The 16567-nt window shown below is 31.7% G+C and overlaps 1 protein-coding gene across 1 annotated transcript; it reads left to right on the top strand.

Annotated features, from left to right (window-relative positions):
- The first annotated feature begins 1234 nt into the window (after positions 1–1234).
- Positions 1235–4655, top strand: LOC122715142 (odorant receptor 13a-like). Its single transcript, XM_043937116.1, has 9 exons — positions 1235–1384; positions 1915–2031; positions 2096–2213; positions 2948–3212; positions 3286–3399; positions 3911–4001; positions 4089–4222; positions 4398–4530; positions 4608–4655. Exons 1-9 carry the CDS (start codon positions 1235–1237, stop codon positions 4653–4655), a joined length of 1170 nt encoding a protein of 389 aa, XP_043793051.1.
- Positions 4656–16567: the final 11912 nt, after the last annotated feature.

Raw genomic sequence — 16567 nt, 5'->3', positions numbered from 1 at the left:
ATATACAATGGGTGTTAATATGTTTGTCGAACATCTTTGAAATTCTAGATATCAAAACAATCTTTCTTAATATATCTTTCGAATATATTAATATCCTATTTAGAATAAAGATATAATTTATTATATTTTTATCATTTATAATTTTATTATTTAATAAATAAGCATCAATTATATTGTGTGTATTAATTTTAATTTCAATATTTTAAACTCTAAGATAAAGGTGTCTCATAAATATATTAATATTCTGTATTTTCATGTATTTCAATGAAGTTCGATACGAAATAAAAATTTAAAAAAATATTAATTGAAGCACATATATTGCTCACTTTCCACACAATATAAAAATTACCAAGATTTTATTATTTTCAATCTATGTAGAAATGCATATATCATATTGAAATGTTAAATTGGAAGAAGCTCAATGTTTGAAAATACATTTTATAAAAAGGATTGTTCTTTTTAAAAAACTGCAATTTTTTTAATTATTATTGCAATAAATGAATTATTCCATTCCTAAGAAATCAAATATCAAATTCGTGACCATATTCCAATCACATCCTGTTATCAGAAATAAAGAAAAAACTTAATACTTACAAATTTTGCTTGCAAGATCTAAGCTATATCTCACTATTATTTATATAACAAAATTTATATAAACAACAAAAACACTTAACAAACAACAATTTAAATGTAAAAAAAAAATAAAAATTTAATCGAGCACGAACATAGTAGCATTGTTGAGAAGAAATTGGATATAGAGAAAATAAACATCTTTATCAAAAGATAAATATTTTCTTAGAATTCGCCAATTTGTTCTTCCTGACATTTCTAAATGGAGTGTAATTACGCGAATTGCATTATTTCTCTGTACTGATATTGAAAACTGGATGCCACGATCGATCCACGAGTGGTAAGTTTCGTTTGCAACGTTATATTTACTCGATTTATATCGGCGCAACGTATATTTACGTGTAAATGCAATTGAAAAGAGGTTGCCTATTCCTTCTACTGAGGATTAAATTTTGTAAATGGAAACGTACGCGTTGTAACAATGCATTTTAGCAATTTTCAAAAGAGATGCATTTCAATTGAAAGATATGAATTATTGACAAGCGTTAAAGCGTGCATTTATCTTCGAGATCCGACTTGGTCTATAGAATCATCGAAACGATTAATGAGAGTATTTCTAGCGGCTTCTTTCTTATGCTTCAATCGGCTCAGTCTAGACTCCATCATGGATTCGGATATGTTGGAGAAGCGATTCCTAAAGATCACGAAAAGATTCGCGAAGTTGAGTGGTATTTGGCCCGATCAAAATAAGTATCTCAAATACATTTCGTGGATTATTATATACGTTATTAGTATACCTTCTGTCGTTGTACAGGTACGTGACTATTAACTGTTGATATTTTACGTGTATTTCTTGTGAAAATTCTATGAAAATTCATAAAAGATTATTATAATTTATATATTTTTATATTATTAATGTAATGTTTATTTAAAAATATTATATCAGTTAAAATTAAGATATTATACATTATGAAAATAATTGGATATACATAATTGTACTTTATAAATTTAATGCAATATTAATTATTAAGAAATGGAAATATTTGAATTTATATTTTAGATTCTGCTATGAGTGATTATCAACTAGAAAATAGAAAAAAGATAAATGACAAAATAAAAGAAAATTATTTGATGTACGTTTCTTCATATATCAAAAAATTTGTGTAATTTAACAGCTAAAAGAATATATAATTTTTATAATAAAAATTATTTTTTAGATCATAATCCATTTAAATAAAATATTCTACATTCCATCAATCACAAATATTTGAATCTCTTTTGTCTCCTTAGTGAATCTGCTAAAATTTTTAATAAAATTTCAATTTAATTCAATTTTGATTTTAGGTAGCAAGGATTGTACATATATCTACTGTAAACGTGATAGTAGAGCAATCAGGTATTGCAACTGCGATATTTCTGTTGCTATTGAAAGAGGCTAACTATATTTTGAATGCAACGAAGGTGAAAAGATACTTAGTAATTAAAGTTATCATTTTAATTTAAAATAAATTTGAATAAATTGCAGGTTAAGTCTTTGTTCAACGATATGTACATGGATTGGATGATGGATCGGCCGAAAGAAGAACTTGAGATTATGTCAACATATGCCCAAAGAGGATCTTTTCTTGCAACGTTCTATCTTAGTGAGTCGATTCATATTTTCAAAATTTTATCATAATTTTAGTCAAATGATTAAATATAAGAAATATATTTTACTTACAGTAATTACTTACGAAAATAGCTTCATAGAATTGAAAGAAAAGAATAAATTACGAACAATTAATTCAATAATTCAATTAATTATTTTATTTTATAATTCAATGTAATTTGTATACAATGGAATTAACAATATATATTTGCAATTCTCATAAATGCATATCGTTGAAAATTTAAGAATTTTACTATGATGCATAGTGATGCATAGCATACATATAGGAACTTACAATAACATTTACATAACAACTCATCAACAACAAATAGTCTCTTAAAAATATATACAAATATTTTATTTCATTATATCCTCTGATTATTCAGAATTGAGACAATTGGTTATATACATAAAAAAATAAAACTTAGACAATCAGCACTTTAGAATCATTTTACTGTGATAAATTTTTCTCTCTTCTTTCCTTAAAATATTCAAAAAACTATTTTGAAAGCAACAAAAGAATAAATTATAAATCAATTAAAAAGTTAATTTCCAATTCAATTTATTTTCATTCAACATCTTCTTTTCTTTCAATCCATTCCCTATTCTTCTTCAACTGTGTATTTAAAAAACAATATTAATACTTTTCCAATTTATGAATCATTCTCTCTTGCTTCCTTGGGATGATGGATTATCTGTTACATTCACATATTGAAAATTTACTTCCAGTAAACGCATATTGTTGCTCACTTTTATTCTTACAAGTGCCATGGACAGCTCGTTTGTCGTACATGATAAAATCACAAAACACGTCCCCGCCTATGTTACATGTCATACCAGGTTACTATTTTGTCGATGATGACCGCGACTATTATTACCTCATCCAACTGCACATGAGCCTTTCGATAATCATGGTGGTTATCGTGTACGTCGCCTATGACACTTGTTACATGGTATTCGTGCAACATGTTTGCGGATTATTGGCCGTGGCCGGGTAAATAAATTGATATCACTTTCCCTTGCAAAAATATTCAAAATTTCGTTCAACGAAGATGGACGTTCTTCAGATATCGATTCAAACACGCGATCGACGATTCTGCTTCGAAGAATTCCGAGGAAAAGATAAGAGAGACGTGTAAAAGAATACGTTCCTCTATTCAAGGGCACGAACGAGCTATAAGGTTCTATTTCCATTTCTATTTCTATCTCTATTTTACTTTTACGTGCTGTCAGTTACAGAAATATTTGTACTCTGCATTATGGAGTAGGTAAATTTAGTAAATTTAATCTTTTTTTAGTTTTTTTACAAATTTTGTTATTTTTAACAGAACTATGTAATGAAATTATTTAAACTTGATATGAGATAAAACAAAATTTTAAATTATGAAATGTTTATTTTTTTTAAAATGCTCTATCAGCCTGCTTTGAAAAATATCCATTGAAATTGTTTCCAAAATTGAAAACATGTTAAAATTTTTGAGAATTGATTTTAAAGAGAGTGATTTCAAAATATTGCTTCAACGTGTGTACAAACTTTTAATGAAATCAGAATTTTTTCCAGAATTTTCTTGTATAATGTACGAATATTTTTGTAATTGTATATTCTATATTTATTAATGAATTAAATGCCAAAATTGAAGTATTAATATATCAAGTAAAAGTTTTCTTCGTTCATTATAAATTTAAAAATAGGTATTTAAAGAAAATCGAGGATACACATGTTAATTTACTTTTTATATCTTTGGGTCTGATAATCATGTGTTTTAGTATCACGTTACTAAAGGTAAATTTAATTGAATTTTGTTTTACTCATAACATTGAACATGATCGATGATTATTCGAAATTACTCTTGATTATTCGAAATTATAGGTCGTTACGATGGACTATTGTTTGGATTTTTATAAATATTCCAGCTTTTTGATCGTTCAATTGATGCACTTGTGCTATGTGATGATTCAAGGACAATTCGTGATAGATTCGTGCAACGAGATTTACTGTTCAATGTAAGTAATTTAACGATAGAACTTAAAAATAAAAATTTTAGAATTAAATTTTCTTAATCTCCTGACAAAAGAAATCTTTTCTAACAATAATATTTTTTTCTTCTTATGGTATGAAAATATTCCATAAAAATTTTTCTTGTTTTATTTTTCAATTTATTCTATAAATGATTTACAGATACGAAGCGTCATGGTACAATATCAATCCAAAAATACAAGCATTATACATATTCGCATTGCGAAGAAGTCTAACTCCACCTCGTTTAACCGCTGGTGGTTTAATAGAATTGAATATGCAAAGTTTCTCAGAAGTATATACATATTTAGAATTAATAATACTTTCTCGAATAATTATAAAATCATTGAAAAAAAATATTGGTATTTTCAGGTAATAAAACTATCTGTTTCGTATTATACAGTATTAAGATCGACGTAAAAAAAAAAATTTATATAAAATATTTATACGATATAATAGATGTTATTCAAAATTATATATATTATCGATATCACTATAATTAGTATTACAAAATAATTTTGTAAAAGATATTTTATTTGATATATATATATATATATTATATATAATATATATGATTATACAAGTAAAAAAAACATTTAAAAAGAAAGATAGTTTTATATTCTTGTTCAGTATATGAATTTATTTAACGAATTATAAAATAATTATAATTAAGTATTTTAATTTTTTTAATTTATAAAATAATTAAAAATAATAAGAGCACATTATAAAAGCTCACAATGGATACATTAAAAAGAAAATTGAAATTATTTCTTATCATTATTGATGAGATATTAAACTAAATATAGTTTCCAATGCAATATAAAATAATGATATGTAAAATTTAATCAAATTCAATTATGACTTTTCAATCAAAGTAATGTACACGTATCCTATTTAAAAATAGGAGCTGTGAAAAATATTTATTATATTACACATATTTCATATATTACAATATATAAATTTAATGACACTTGACTGACCTGAAAAGAATAATTTAATTAAAAATAATTATTCTTTTAAATATTTTTCATAATAGCAGAATCGCTATTATCATCACGAAAGGTAATAAAATTATTACTCTTGGAAACAAGTCGAATTATTCACTTGTATGTATGCATATGATCGAACGCTTATTAATCTCGCTGCAAAATATTAACCTGGAATCTGGACCGTGGGAGTAGGTCAGCTTAAACGTGCACAAAGCTCGGGGCACTTTCTCACAGAGGGAGCATAGACAAATATCTTTCAAACTATTCACGGCTCGATGAAGAAGATAACGATACGAAAATCCACATAGATCTTCAACTCTTCTTTTCTACAAATTCTTTACCTTTATCAATTTTATTCAGAGTTTATATAAAATAATCGCCATCACCATAATTTATTTTTATTAAATATGAATATCTTCCGATTCTTAACAGAAGAAACAGGTAATGCTTTTGATGGTTACTTTCAAATGGAAAATGATATTGATGGACGTTCATCAATCATTAATAAGACAGTTAATAATTCCATCTAGATATTTTAAAGATAAAGTACACTTAGCAAGGAAGAATAATCGACTTAATCGCTCATTTTTTTCCAGGAGGGTCGCTGTAACAGCAGACACGTAGCAACTTCTTTTGGAATAAATATTGCATAGCGAAACGAAAACGAAGTATAGGAGGAATTTCACTTGTGATCAACAAATTTGCCACCTATCCTTCACATATAATATAATTCACATTAATATATTTCACATTATTCTCGATTTCATCGTGGAGAGAGCCACGTTAGAGAAAAAGTACACGAAAATGATCAAGGTTTCCATCACATTATGTGAAATTTGATTTCAGCAAAATTGAAAAAAATATTGCAAAAATATTGAAAAGGTAAAAAGTTTCTTTATTATTTTAATATATATATATATATATCATGTGTAGCTAAGGAATTGTTTTGCTAATAATAGAAATTACTTGTCTAATCTTTGAGTTTTAATAAGGTCAATATAAAGATACATAAGAACATAAATGTCGATCTATCGATCGAAAAATCTTATATCCACTTACAGATAAAATCATACGATATTATGAATGATCTGTATACTATTTCAAGGGCCAATTCTTCTACATATATATATTTATATCATATATTATGTTTACATATCTACAAAATGGCAATATATTCCTAAACGATTTTAAACAATCGATTCTAAACTCGAAAACAATAATTGTTATGCAAAGTTTATCCATCACTCTCCAGTAAATTAACATAACAAATACTTATTCCATATTTATTTTTCTAATTTCTAAAACCATATAATAAGACTACGTGTTAAAATTTATAAAGTTACCTTTTTCACAAGGTAAAAAATTCCAAAATATCCAATTCCAATAAAATCTCAATTCCCAAATCAGAGAATACGAGAGAATCCTCGATTTCTTCTTGCATCTTCCCTATACACGCACAAGAAAGCTCAAAACGTTCGAGAAAATTCTGCATCCATGCAATGATCGCGTTTCTAAATCAACATGAATAATCATTTCAATTACCATCGTTCTTTTTTCGCTCCTCCGTTTTCCGCACGCTGTTGCGGAAGCGGGTTTCGGTGCCTTATTACTCTCGTTACAAGCAACGATATTCAAGGCCGTGGGATCGGGCCAGATCGTAGCGACCTTGCGGCACACTCGAGCCTAGTAACCGCGATTAGACGTGACTATCGTTGGAATCGTTTCAACCTCTTGGACCAGGAAGGAGAAAGAGGAAAAGGAAGAAGAGGACGAGAAAGAGACGGGCGAAGGAGGATGAGAAACAAGTGGAAACAGGGATGCCGATGATGGAGCTTCCTCGAGATGTCGTCCAGGAAAAACAGGCCGAGGCGATCTGGAACTGGAGGAGGAAGAATTCGTCTTTCGAGGGATCGAGCCGGTTGCATTACGCTTTGGCGCGGCTCTCTTGTGAACCAGGTCAACGATGACTCAGTTCTGACAGCGGACAATAGTTTTATTAACAGACAATAGGGTATAGGATTGATCTATGACGCGTTTTGCATACAGCGTGGTAACGCGTGTGCCGATCGGAAGGATGCAATTGAAGCCTCGAGGAGCGAGTGAGTTATTATTGTTTCCTGCTCGTAAGTATACATGTTGGGAAATCGATTGGCGGCGTCTATGGATTTTTATCGAGAATTTTATCTTTAATGAAAATAAAAAGGTAAGTAGAGAGCAAGATTTATGAGAAAAATTATATATATTTGTTGTAAAAATTAATTATTAATTAAAATATTCGTTCGATTTTTTTATTATAATATATCTCTTTTAAAATTCCCTAGATCGAAAAGAAAAATCTCGTACCCTCTCCTCTTATGCAAATCGCGTCAAGAATTTAAATACGCGTCAAGGGATCATGTTTAAACAGGCTTGAGCAAGGAAATTAATCATTTCGATTGAAAACCACCCCTCGAGGGGGTTGGCGAAGGGAAATAAATTCGTCGCCATTAAACGTACGACACCCTCCTCTAATGTCTCCTCTAATCTTCTTTTTTATCCCATCGTCACGTGCCTATATCGTTACAGCTGCACCCATTATGCGAGGCGATGCTGTTCCATTGAAAACCGAAACTTAATCCACCCAGGACAACTAATATTCTCGTTCCATTACTCTTCACTCTCGACACTTGGCACAATCAATTATTACCTTCCAACCCATAGATCGATCCTCACCATCGAACGACATAACCTATACTCCGTAAACTTTCATCTTATCGATTTCATTTTTAAATCACAAATCGACGAACGATTTCGAAAACACCCGATTCAATTTCTCATTGGTATCTCATCAATTGATCGATCTTCTGAAGGAGAAAGAGAAAAAAAAAAAAAAAAAATCGTGGATCGACGCAGGTGTCACGGATATGAATTCGAATTCCTTCGTTAACAGGCCGGCTCGATTCGAAATTATGCCACGATCGCGCGCTTGCGTACGCGCACGCGCTGCGCATGGCTCGGGGGCACGAGGCTTCTCGCGAAAGTAAAGAATCTAGAGTAATTGGCCACGTCGGGGCAAGGAGAGCGAGTTTTTCTTTCTTTCGACGGATATCTATCGCCAATGGATATCGTTAAATCCCTCCGTTTACAGGACAATAACGGTTCTATGAGTAATTGTGAAAACGGTAGTAGTTTGGATTTCTCCTAGCGTTTTTAAAATCGTGTTACTCTTAGATGTGGTCGCGCGTCGAGGTAATTGGTATGATTGATGGGCGTTCCAAAAGGTATGCAATTATTAAGAGTTGAACTTATTTGGTGGTTATCGTATCAGATAGTTTATTGCCACCTTTGATATAATTATCTGTTATGATAAGAATGTGTTAATGGGATAGTGATAAATTATCAGTGGTAATAATTTCATATCGTTATACGTCATAAAGGTTTGTTACGATATCGGGCAGATTTTTTGCTGTTGAACAAGAAAGAGAAGAAGTGAAATAAATTAAATTGTATTATGTATCTGTGATATTCACTTTTTTTTTTTTTTGTTATATAATACTTGAGAATATTAGATCTAGAATAACAGTTTTTTTCCACATTTCTATGAAAGGATTTCGTTAATATAAAGTAGAAAGTATCTTAATTTGGCACGAGGAAACTTTTCCAACTTATAAATCTGAAGTTTTAATCTTTTTTGCTCATGCTGCCATTATTATGTCTATCGAATTAAATCTTATGAATAAATTGGATTATTCATAAGATCTCGATAAAATTCATATAAGTTTTTTAATATTAATTTGTTAATCTACGCAGTGTCTCGAAAAAATAAAGAGAATATACGTCAGAATATACGAATTACAATTAAAGTAACAATTACTTTTTATGAAAAGCCAATTGTTTAAAAAATCATTTACTACAATTATATTTATCACACATCATAAATAACTACTTTGAACTTCAAATATTAGAGCAGCATATCTTAAAAAATAAAAAAAAAAAATATAGTATCTTAATTGACATTGAGATAAATATAGAACTATGCTCATATTCTGCATATCTGTATCAATATCTCATGAAAAATATTCAAAGTAAAATTACAAAAATGCAAGAGCGAATAAAAGAAATCTTTCATTTTTCAATGGCGACGAGATTAAGGAACACGAAAGAACAAAGTCGAATGGACATTCACCAATCGAAACGAATCGAAATTGCACAATTTTCAATCGACGATTCGCGTCGCGTTTCCCGTCGGAAGCCACGAAACCATCGTGGCTCGTTCGCACTCGTGGCTCGCCACACGTATCCCGAGGCCATTTATTAACCCCGCTGAAAATTCCCGATGAGACGAGTCGTTTAGACCGATCGTTTGCCCAGCCGAGTTCGTCGATCACGAGTCACGACTTTTACCTTTAAAGAGGCTTCACGCTCAAATTGACGACGTGAATCCATCCCGTTTGATTTTATCGCACCCGAGCTATCATTGGTTAATTTCTAGTTTAGTGACTTCTTTTGATTTCGACAATATCACTGTTATTTTATTTTGTTAAAATAAATTAATTGATTAAGAGAAATATTATAAGAGTTATTATTAATTATTATGAAAAATTGAAAATTAAGGATGGAAATCAAAGATGAAAGAGAGTATCAAGAGATTTTTCCTCTTTTCATACGAGGAAATTTTTATTATTATTATTATTATTTTATTTTATAAATTTTATTCTTCACATCTTCAATTTTCACCTAATCCGATTCGGCGCCAGGATATTTCAACGAAACAATCAATCTGGCAATATCCCGGCTGCCAATTGATTTCCTCTTCCATTCCATGATTGTTCGTTATCAAACAATCGAAAACTGAAAAATTGATTGGCGTATATTCATTTAAAAAGTATCGAAAAGAGATTTCGAAATGAAAAATAAAAAGGAAAAAGGAGATAAGATAATGAACTTATCGATAATCGATAATAAAGATTCCAAAATGGAAAAGCAATTATTCAAAACAGAGAATCAACAACAAATCATGAATCTTTCAGAATCTTTAAAATCAGAACACCCTTTCAAAATAAAATCTTCTAGCTTTTGAAAGAATAATTTGTTCAATAACATCATTCGTCATAATACAAATCTTATAATAATACATTATATCCTTTTATACATATTTTTACGTCATCCTCAGAAAAATCCCAAATCCAAATACATCCGGCAATCATCGACGAAAAGATCAGAGAAGGAGGATAAGAAAGAATAAAATTAATTCAACAATTTCCATGTTCCCCCATAAAGCAACGAGCAAACGACGGCCGTCCGGATGGCAAGATTTAAGCCTTGTCCTTTACCAGCTACTACCCGCATCGAGACGCTGCCACCGAATCCCACGGCCGAGGCGCATCCTGTTCCGCGCGCGAAATTACGTACCATAATTTACGCGCGGGTCTATCTTTGTCCTGAATATCGGCACCTATCGCGATCGAGCGCCACGAAATGTAGAATCGGCCGAATGGTGGTTTTCACTCCGCTTTCTCGCGCTGCGAAAAATCGGGGCGAATGACGAACGATCGAACGAAAAGTGTCCCCCGTCGTCCACGGATGAGCTTCCGTGTTCGCGGTTGTGTGTACACGGTCGTTGTCGTCGGCTCGATTTCACGGCCGAGCGAACATGGAAGATGACGGCGATAGCGAAACGCGAGGCGGTTGGCACGATAAAGGAAAAGCGTTTGTGGCGTGTGCCTCGTTTCGAGCCATATACGGTTTAGCCTAATTTCCTCGTCTCGCCCGCCATCTCGCGGAGTTTCTCGTAATAAGGCTAGGTAGAGAAGGAAAGCTTGCTCGTACAATTGTAAATGTGAGGATATCTTTTAAAATGGGAAACACGTTGAATGGAGAATGGATTCTTACAAAAATTTGGTATAAGATATGGTACAAGAAAGTCTTTTAACGTGATTATTAAGTAAGTAAATTAATCGTTTTATGGAAAAATGAAAATGGATATTTAGAAGATATATATATACATATTAAATAGAAGTATATAGATTGTTGTTTGATATATGAAAAAATAACTTGTAAAACTTATGAAAGATAGCAATATTATAATTATCCTTTGTATAACAAATTTTATAAACTTCAAGTTACAATGATTATCTTTTAAACTAATGATTGTTTAATATAATTAGTTCTTTTCTTCTTTTTTGCAGGAAATAACTGTATTAAAAATGATTTAGAAACTCAAGTTGATTTTCATTCTTCATCAAAACTTCAACAAAACAATATTTAAAATATGAAAAAGTGGTAAAATTTTAGAGATAATTATAAATTTTTAAATAGATTTTCTTCCAAGTACTAATATAGAAAAACTTTTTATTTAGTATAATGACTATTTATTATTACTATTTATTATTACCTATAACACCTAAATTGCCAATCTTTCAAAGACTAATCATCCTCCGATCGATCAAACATAATCGAATTCCTCCTGTTCCTCCTAAATTATTCCTATTCCTCCTAAATTAAACCTCTATCATTTCGCCCTGAGTCCTCCCTTTCAAGGTCGTAACTCATTGGAATCGAGGCAAGGAGGGTCCCTTTTCTCTTTTTTAGAATTCCTCTCCCGCTCTTTAGCCTCGTTTCTTTCGACCGACCCCAACCGAAAAAGAGAGGAGGAACTTGGGCAGAGGGGTTGGGAAATAGAAAGGGCACGTCGACAGTCGCGGAACCGAGGAGGATTTCCACGTCGTCCTGGAACTTTCTCATATTGATCCCGACGAGGCTGTTGAACGACTCGACGTCTGCGTCTAAGATGTCTCCGCGTAGGAGGAAGCCCACCCTCCCCGCTGGAAATGATGCATTGCGGCAGCTTGGACGCCTATTCGAACAAACTAGATCGCCGTTGATATCCGGCCACGTGTAACGGATAGAGATCTCGCGCCCGATCGCCCGAAAGCCAGCCGGAAACGCCTCGAAATTGATTCCAGCCTGGCGTGGGCTTCGGCTTGGCCTAGTGCGAAATGATAAGTAGCCATTTAACCATTTATGGTTAAATTATCTAATTTAGAATTATGGATTGAAAAGTGGTTTTACTTTTTATTCAGGGGAAAAATTTCTTTGCTAAATTGCACTTTTTATTTTTTATTTGCTTATATGTAATTATATGTAATATATATAATTATTTTTGGAGAAAATTTTTTTGGTCAGTGCAATTTTTACAAATGCGAATTTAGCTTGGAAGTTATTGAGCTCTCTCTATATTGAGTCCATTTATTCTAACATGTGTATATGTATGTGTGTATCGATGTATTCCAGAAAGGAAATATCGAAATAGCGAGTTGAATTGATGATGCCCGATGTTTCGAAATAATAGGGAAATAAAATAGGAATGTCAGGGATAGTAAAACGTGTGTACGTTGAATAGATGGAATAAAGAGGAAATACCAAGTAAATTGAAGCATTAAGAATTTTTAGAAAAAAAAAAAAATATGAATAACAAGAATAGTAAAGATGATTTTATGTTTCAAAAGAAGATAAGAATTAAAATATTTAATTTTATGGATCAAGATTTGTGAAAGAGTGACCGTCAATTATTTTTATATTTGAAATTATTTTCATAGAAAATTTCTCTAATAGACAATGATTTTTATTGGACTCTATGAAAAGCATTCATGGTATCTCGTACTTCAAAGAGTATAAAGTAGGAAAGTAATTAATAAATTAAATATATATCTTGTTGAAATGGAAAGTTTTGAAATAGTTTGAAAGAAAGTATACTTTGAAATGGAAAGAGCATAATAATGATAAGAATAACAAATTATTATCATACAAAACAAAAAATCACAAAGTCAATGATTATACAAATATAAAATGGATTGAAGTATCTCGAGGATTTATCATAGCTAACAATATACACAAATGAAATCACACTTTTCAATGATATATTCCAACTTTCAAGTTTCTGACACGTCATCGAGCGTTTACAATGCCTCCCAAAACGAATATTTCCACTTTTATTACGCAATCGAGCACAGCTCCTATATACATTTCCCTCACTTCACGATCTTCATTTGCATATCAATATCACTTTCTGCTGCACCACAGAAGAGATCAACGCTTCGTTCGTGAACGAAGATAAAGTTCAACCCGAATAATTCAACTGTCCCTTGTCCCTTGAAACAAGTTCTTTTCTTTAAGTTGATCCCTCGAGAAAAAGGGATCGATTTAAATTAACTTGACATCGCGAGAAAATCGCAAATTCCAAATATTATATTTTTTATTACAGGATCGATGAATCTTCGAATTAAAATCGACAATTCAAGTCAAGAATTATCCGAAGCGAGCTCCTCCTCTTCTCTTCTCAATGAAGTTCATTTTTTTACGCAATGCTTTTGAGTTACGAAGAAGTTTCACGGGAAGTCTGATAAAAGGAGAATCGTTCGTTAAGAAACGCGAGCAAGTGCGCGGCCGTATATTTATTCAGTTCGTAAAAGTTTCTTTACGAGGCAGCACGCTTTACGACACCGAACGCATAACGTTCCTTTCTTGGCCGCCTCGAAATCGGCGATTTCGTTGAAAGTTTTCAACTGTATCGCTCTCATAAATTCTTTTTTCACTCTGGTCGCACACGCTTATGCTGAATTATCCTATGATAAAAACGTGATCGCGAGATAGAGACGATAAACTTTCTGAGAAACGAAGCCCTGTAATATTTTTGTCATCATCACGTTTGTAAAAACTCTGTAAAAAGAAATTTTTAGACAGCCAGATTCTCGTTAATAAAATATTTCCTCATTATCTTCTCAAAGATTAATAATAATTAATTAATTAATGAACTGTTGCAGAGTAAAGTGTGATCAAGATTCTCTCGAGACGTTAATAATTTTTTAATTTTTTTATTAATAATATTTCATCGAAGAAATATTCCATTCTCTAATTAATTAAAAGCGTTGGATCAACAATTACAGATCGAATATTCTATATTAATTGATTAACGAAACGGATAGAAACGTTGGTTCGCGTCGTATACTAATTGCCGGTTGGAGAGGAAGGTTCAAGGTTAAGATTTTTCTTCGTCGAAGAATCGAGGGAGCGAGGCGTTCGCCGAATCGGCGTTCCAAGATGGGCCGGGTAGTCAGACAAGTTTTAAAAATACTTTACCAAACCTGTGCCGTCCTGTCCCGAGACTTTTTGCATGATTTGGCGCCAGTTACCGATTCACATTCGCTCGACTTGTTGGTAAGCGCTTCCCTTGGTGCAATGAACTTTTAAACTAATTATGCGAGCTGTTCGAGAGATTATGTAAGTGAATTAATTTGATTCTGATTTTTTTCTTTTCGTTGAATTTTGATGTCGAAACAAAAAGGAGAATTTAAAAAATAAGGTAATAAGCTGTTTGTTTAATTAATGAATTTTGTCGAAACTTTCTCTTTTAAAAGTCTTTAAACATTTAAGCTGGAATTTAATTGACGAGTATGCATCAAATGTTTAATCTTATTTAATCTTTCAATAATTAATCGAGAAAAATTTTTGATAAAGTTACATTGTGTAAGATATTTTTTTATTGGAGAAAAGAGAAAATAAAAGAAAGATTAGTAATTAAAGGATAATAAATGATATTTCAGATAAATTATTATTAATAAAAAAGTATATCATTATAACAAATAAAAAAGAATCATCCATTAATACGATTATGTATGTACAGAAATTGCTAACATTAAATATTAATTTTTTGTTTTGAATATTAAATTTTTAAATGATAAATATATCATAATAAAAAGATCAAACACTTTTAAATATTAAAATAACTTTCATATGTGATATTCAATTCAAATAGCTAAAACAAATCAAACTATCCAAATTGATCAATGCCGTTCAAGATCATTTCTTCAAGTGTTATATGAAATCACAGCCAAAAGGTACAATAATAGAATAATAGAATCTCTCGATATCAAGAATAAGTTGAAATCTACATTCAAGTTGAAGGATATTCTCAAGAATGCGGGAATAATGTCAGATATATCTTCTCTGAAGGTGTGGCTTCTGTATATATTTTCCTGTGTGAAGAATCTTTGGCATTCCTCTTCTTTCTGTCTTTCAACCGAATGAATGATAAAACAACTATCAAACAGAATCATCTTAAATTTCTTTTATATAATTGAAAATTCTGTTTTAAAGTATCATTTTATTTTAAACATTTTTAATTACACTCAATGGAATGAACACTAAATATACCAATTGAAAAGTTATGCGTCTATAAAATTTAATATTCAATATATTTCTAAAATATTCTGTAATAAATTAGATTAAAAATTAAATTGACTGGATGGGAAAAGAAGTTATATTCACGATTAGAGATTAATATTAATATCGATAAAACATTACTTAAATCAAATTAAGTCAAATAATTTTTAAATAGATCTACTTTTCTCTTACACTTAAACTTATATCTTATCTTCATTCATCGAATACAAAATACACTAATTGATTATAATTAATTTGGATCAAATTGCGCAATTTTTTTTTCATTTTTAATACAAAAAACAAACGACACATTCGTCTCTCTCTTTCATAAAAAAAAAACCGCAAAATAAAAGCTTTCGAAAAAAAAAAAGTCAAAAGAAGTGTAACTTTAAACTCGAAACACGCTCCTACCGAAAGGGACGCCGAATATATTAATACGAAACTTGCCAAAGTTGCCTCCCTTCTAGACTCGTTGTTCTCCGGTATGCGGGCCGCGTGCCGCGTGATTTTTTCCTCGTTCGTTCGAGAACGCGCGACAGGACACATATTTCGTGGTCGTCCCCTCTCCTGATTCATCCTTATCGAGAGGCAACCTTGCCTCCTTTCGTTGTCGCGACGACCGCCTCGAAAAGAAGGAACGCCGGTTTCGTCGCCCTCGTCCGCCACCCGCGGCGCATTATTATTTAACGCCGCTTACATAAGTAATTCTACGTTGTCACGTTGACCGAGTGCAAGCCTCCTCTCGATTGTAGGCGGTCGCCGAGAATCTCTTTCGAGAGAGAGAGGGAGAGAGAGAGAGAGAGAGAGAGAGGGAAAGAGAGAGAAAGGGATAAGGAGAATCACGAAGGAATTCGACGTGCGAGGATCGATGGGGCCCTTCCGTTTGGAAAAGGATTTTGCAAAATGTTGCCACGGTATGAACGGTATGAACGAAGTGAAAGTTGCATTTTGCCCCGGGTTTATATATGGATTTTGCATCGAAGATACAAAGTCGGAGTGGGCGGTGGTATACGGTGGTTAGGAATTGCGATTCGTTCGTAATAAATCGAATACTTAGGCGCGAATACTGGATGGAAACAGGCATTTCGTGACGACAGTTGGTTTTAAAAAGGAACATGGAATGAAATGTTGCCAGGAAGTGTA

Source organism: Apis laboriosa, unplaced genomic scaffold (assembly GCF_014066325.1).
Source record: "Apis laboriosa isolate Shangri-la unplaced genomic scaffold, ASM1406632v1 scaffold104_cov149, whole genome shotgun sequence".
NCBI classification, from domain to species: Eukaryota; Metazoa; Arthropoda; class Insecta; order Hymenoptera; family Apidae; genus Apis; species Apis laboriosa.
Note: the sequence above shows the minus strand (reverse complement) of the source record. Positions and strands in the feature narration are given on the sequence as shown.

Coding starts and splice junctions, on each gene's coding strand:
- LOC122715142 (XM_043937116.1), top strand. CDS start 1,235: ATGGATTCGGATATGTTGGAGAAGCGATTCCTAAAGATCACGAAAAGA. Junction 3,213..3,285: donor GGATTATTGGCCGTGGCCGG/GTAAATAAATTG, acceptor GACGTTCTTCAG/ATATCGATTCAAACACGCGA. Junction 4,223..4,397: donor AACGAGATTTACTGTTCAAT/GTAAGTAATTTA, acceptor AATGATTTACAG/ATACGAAGCGTCATGGTACA.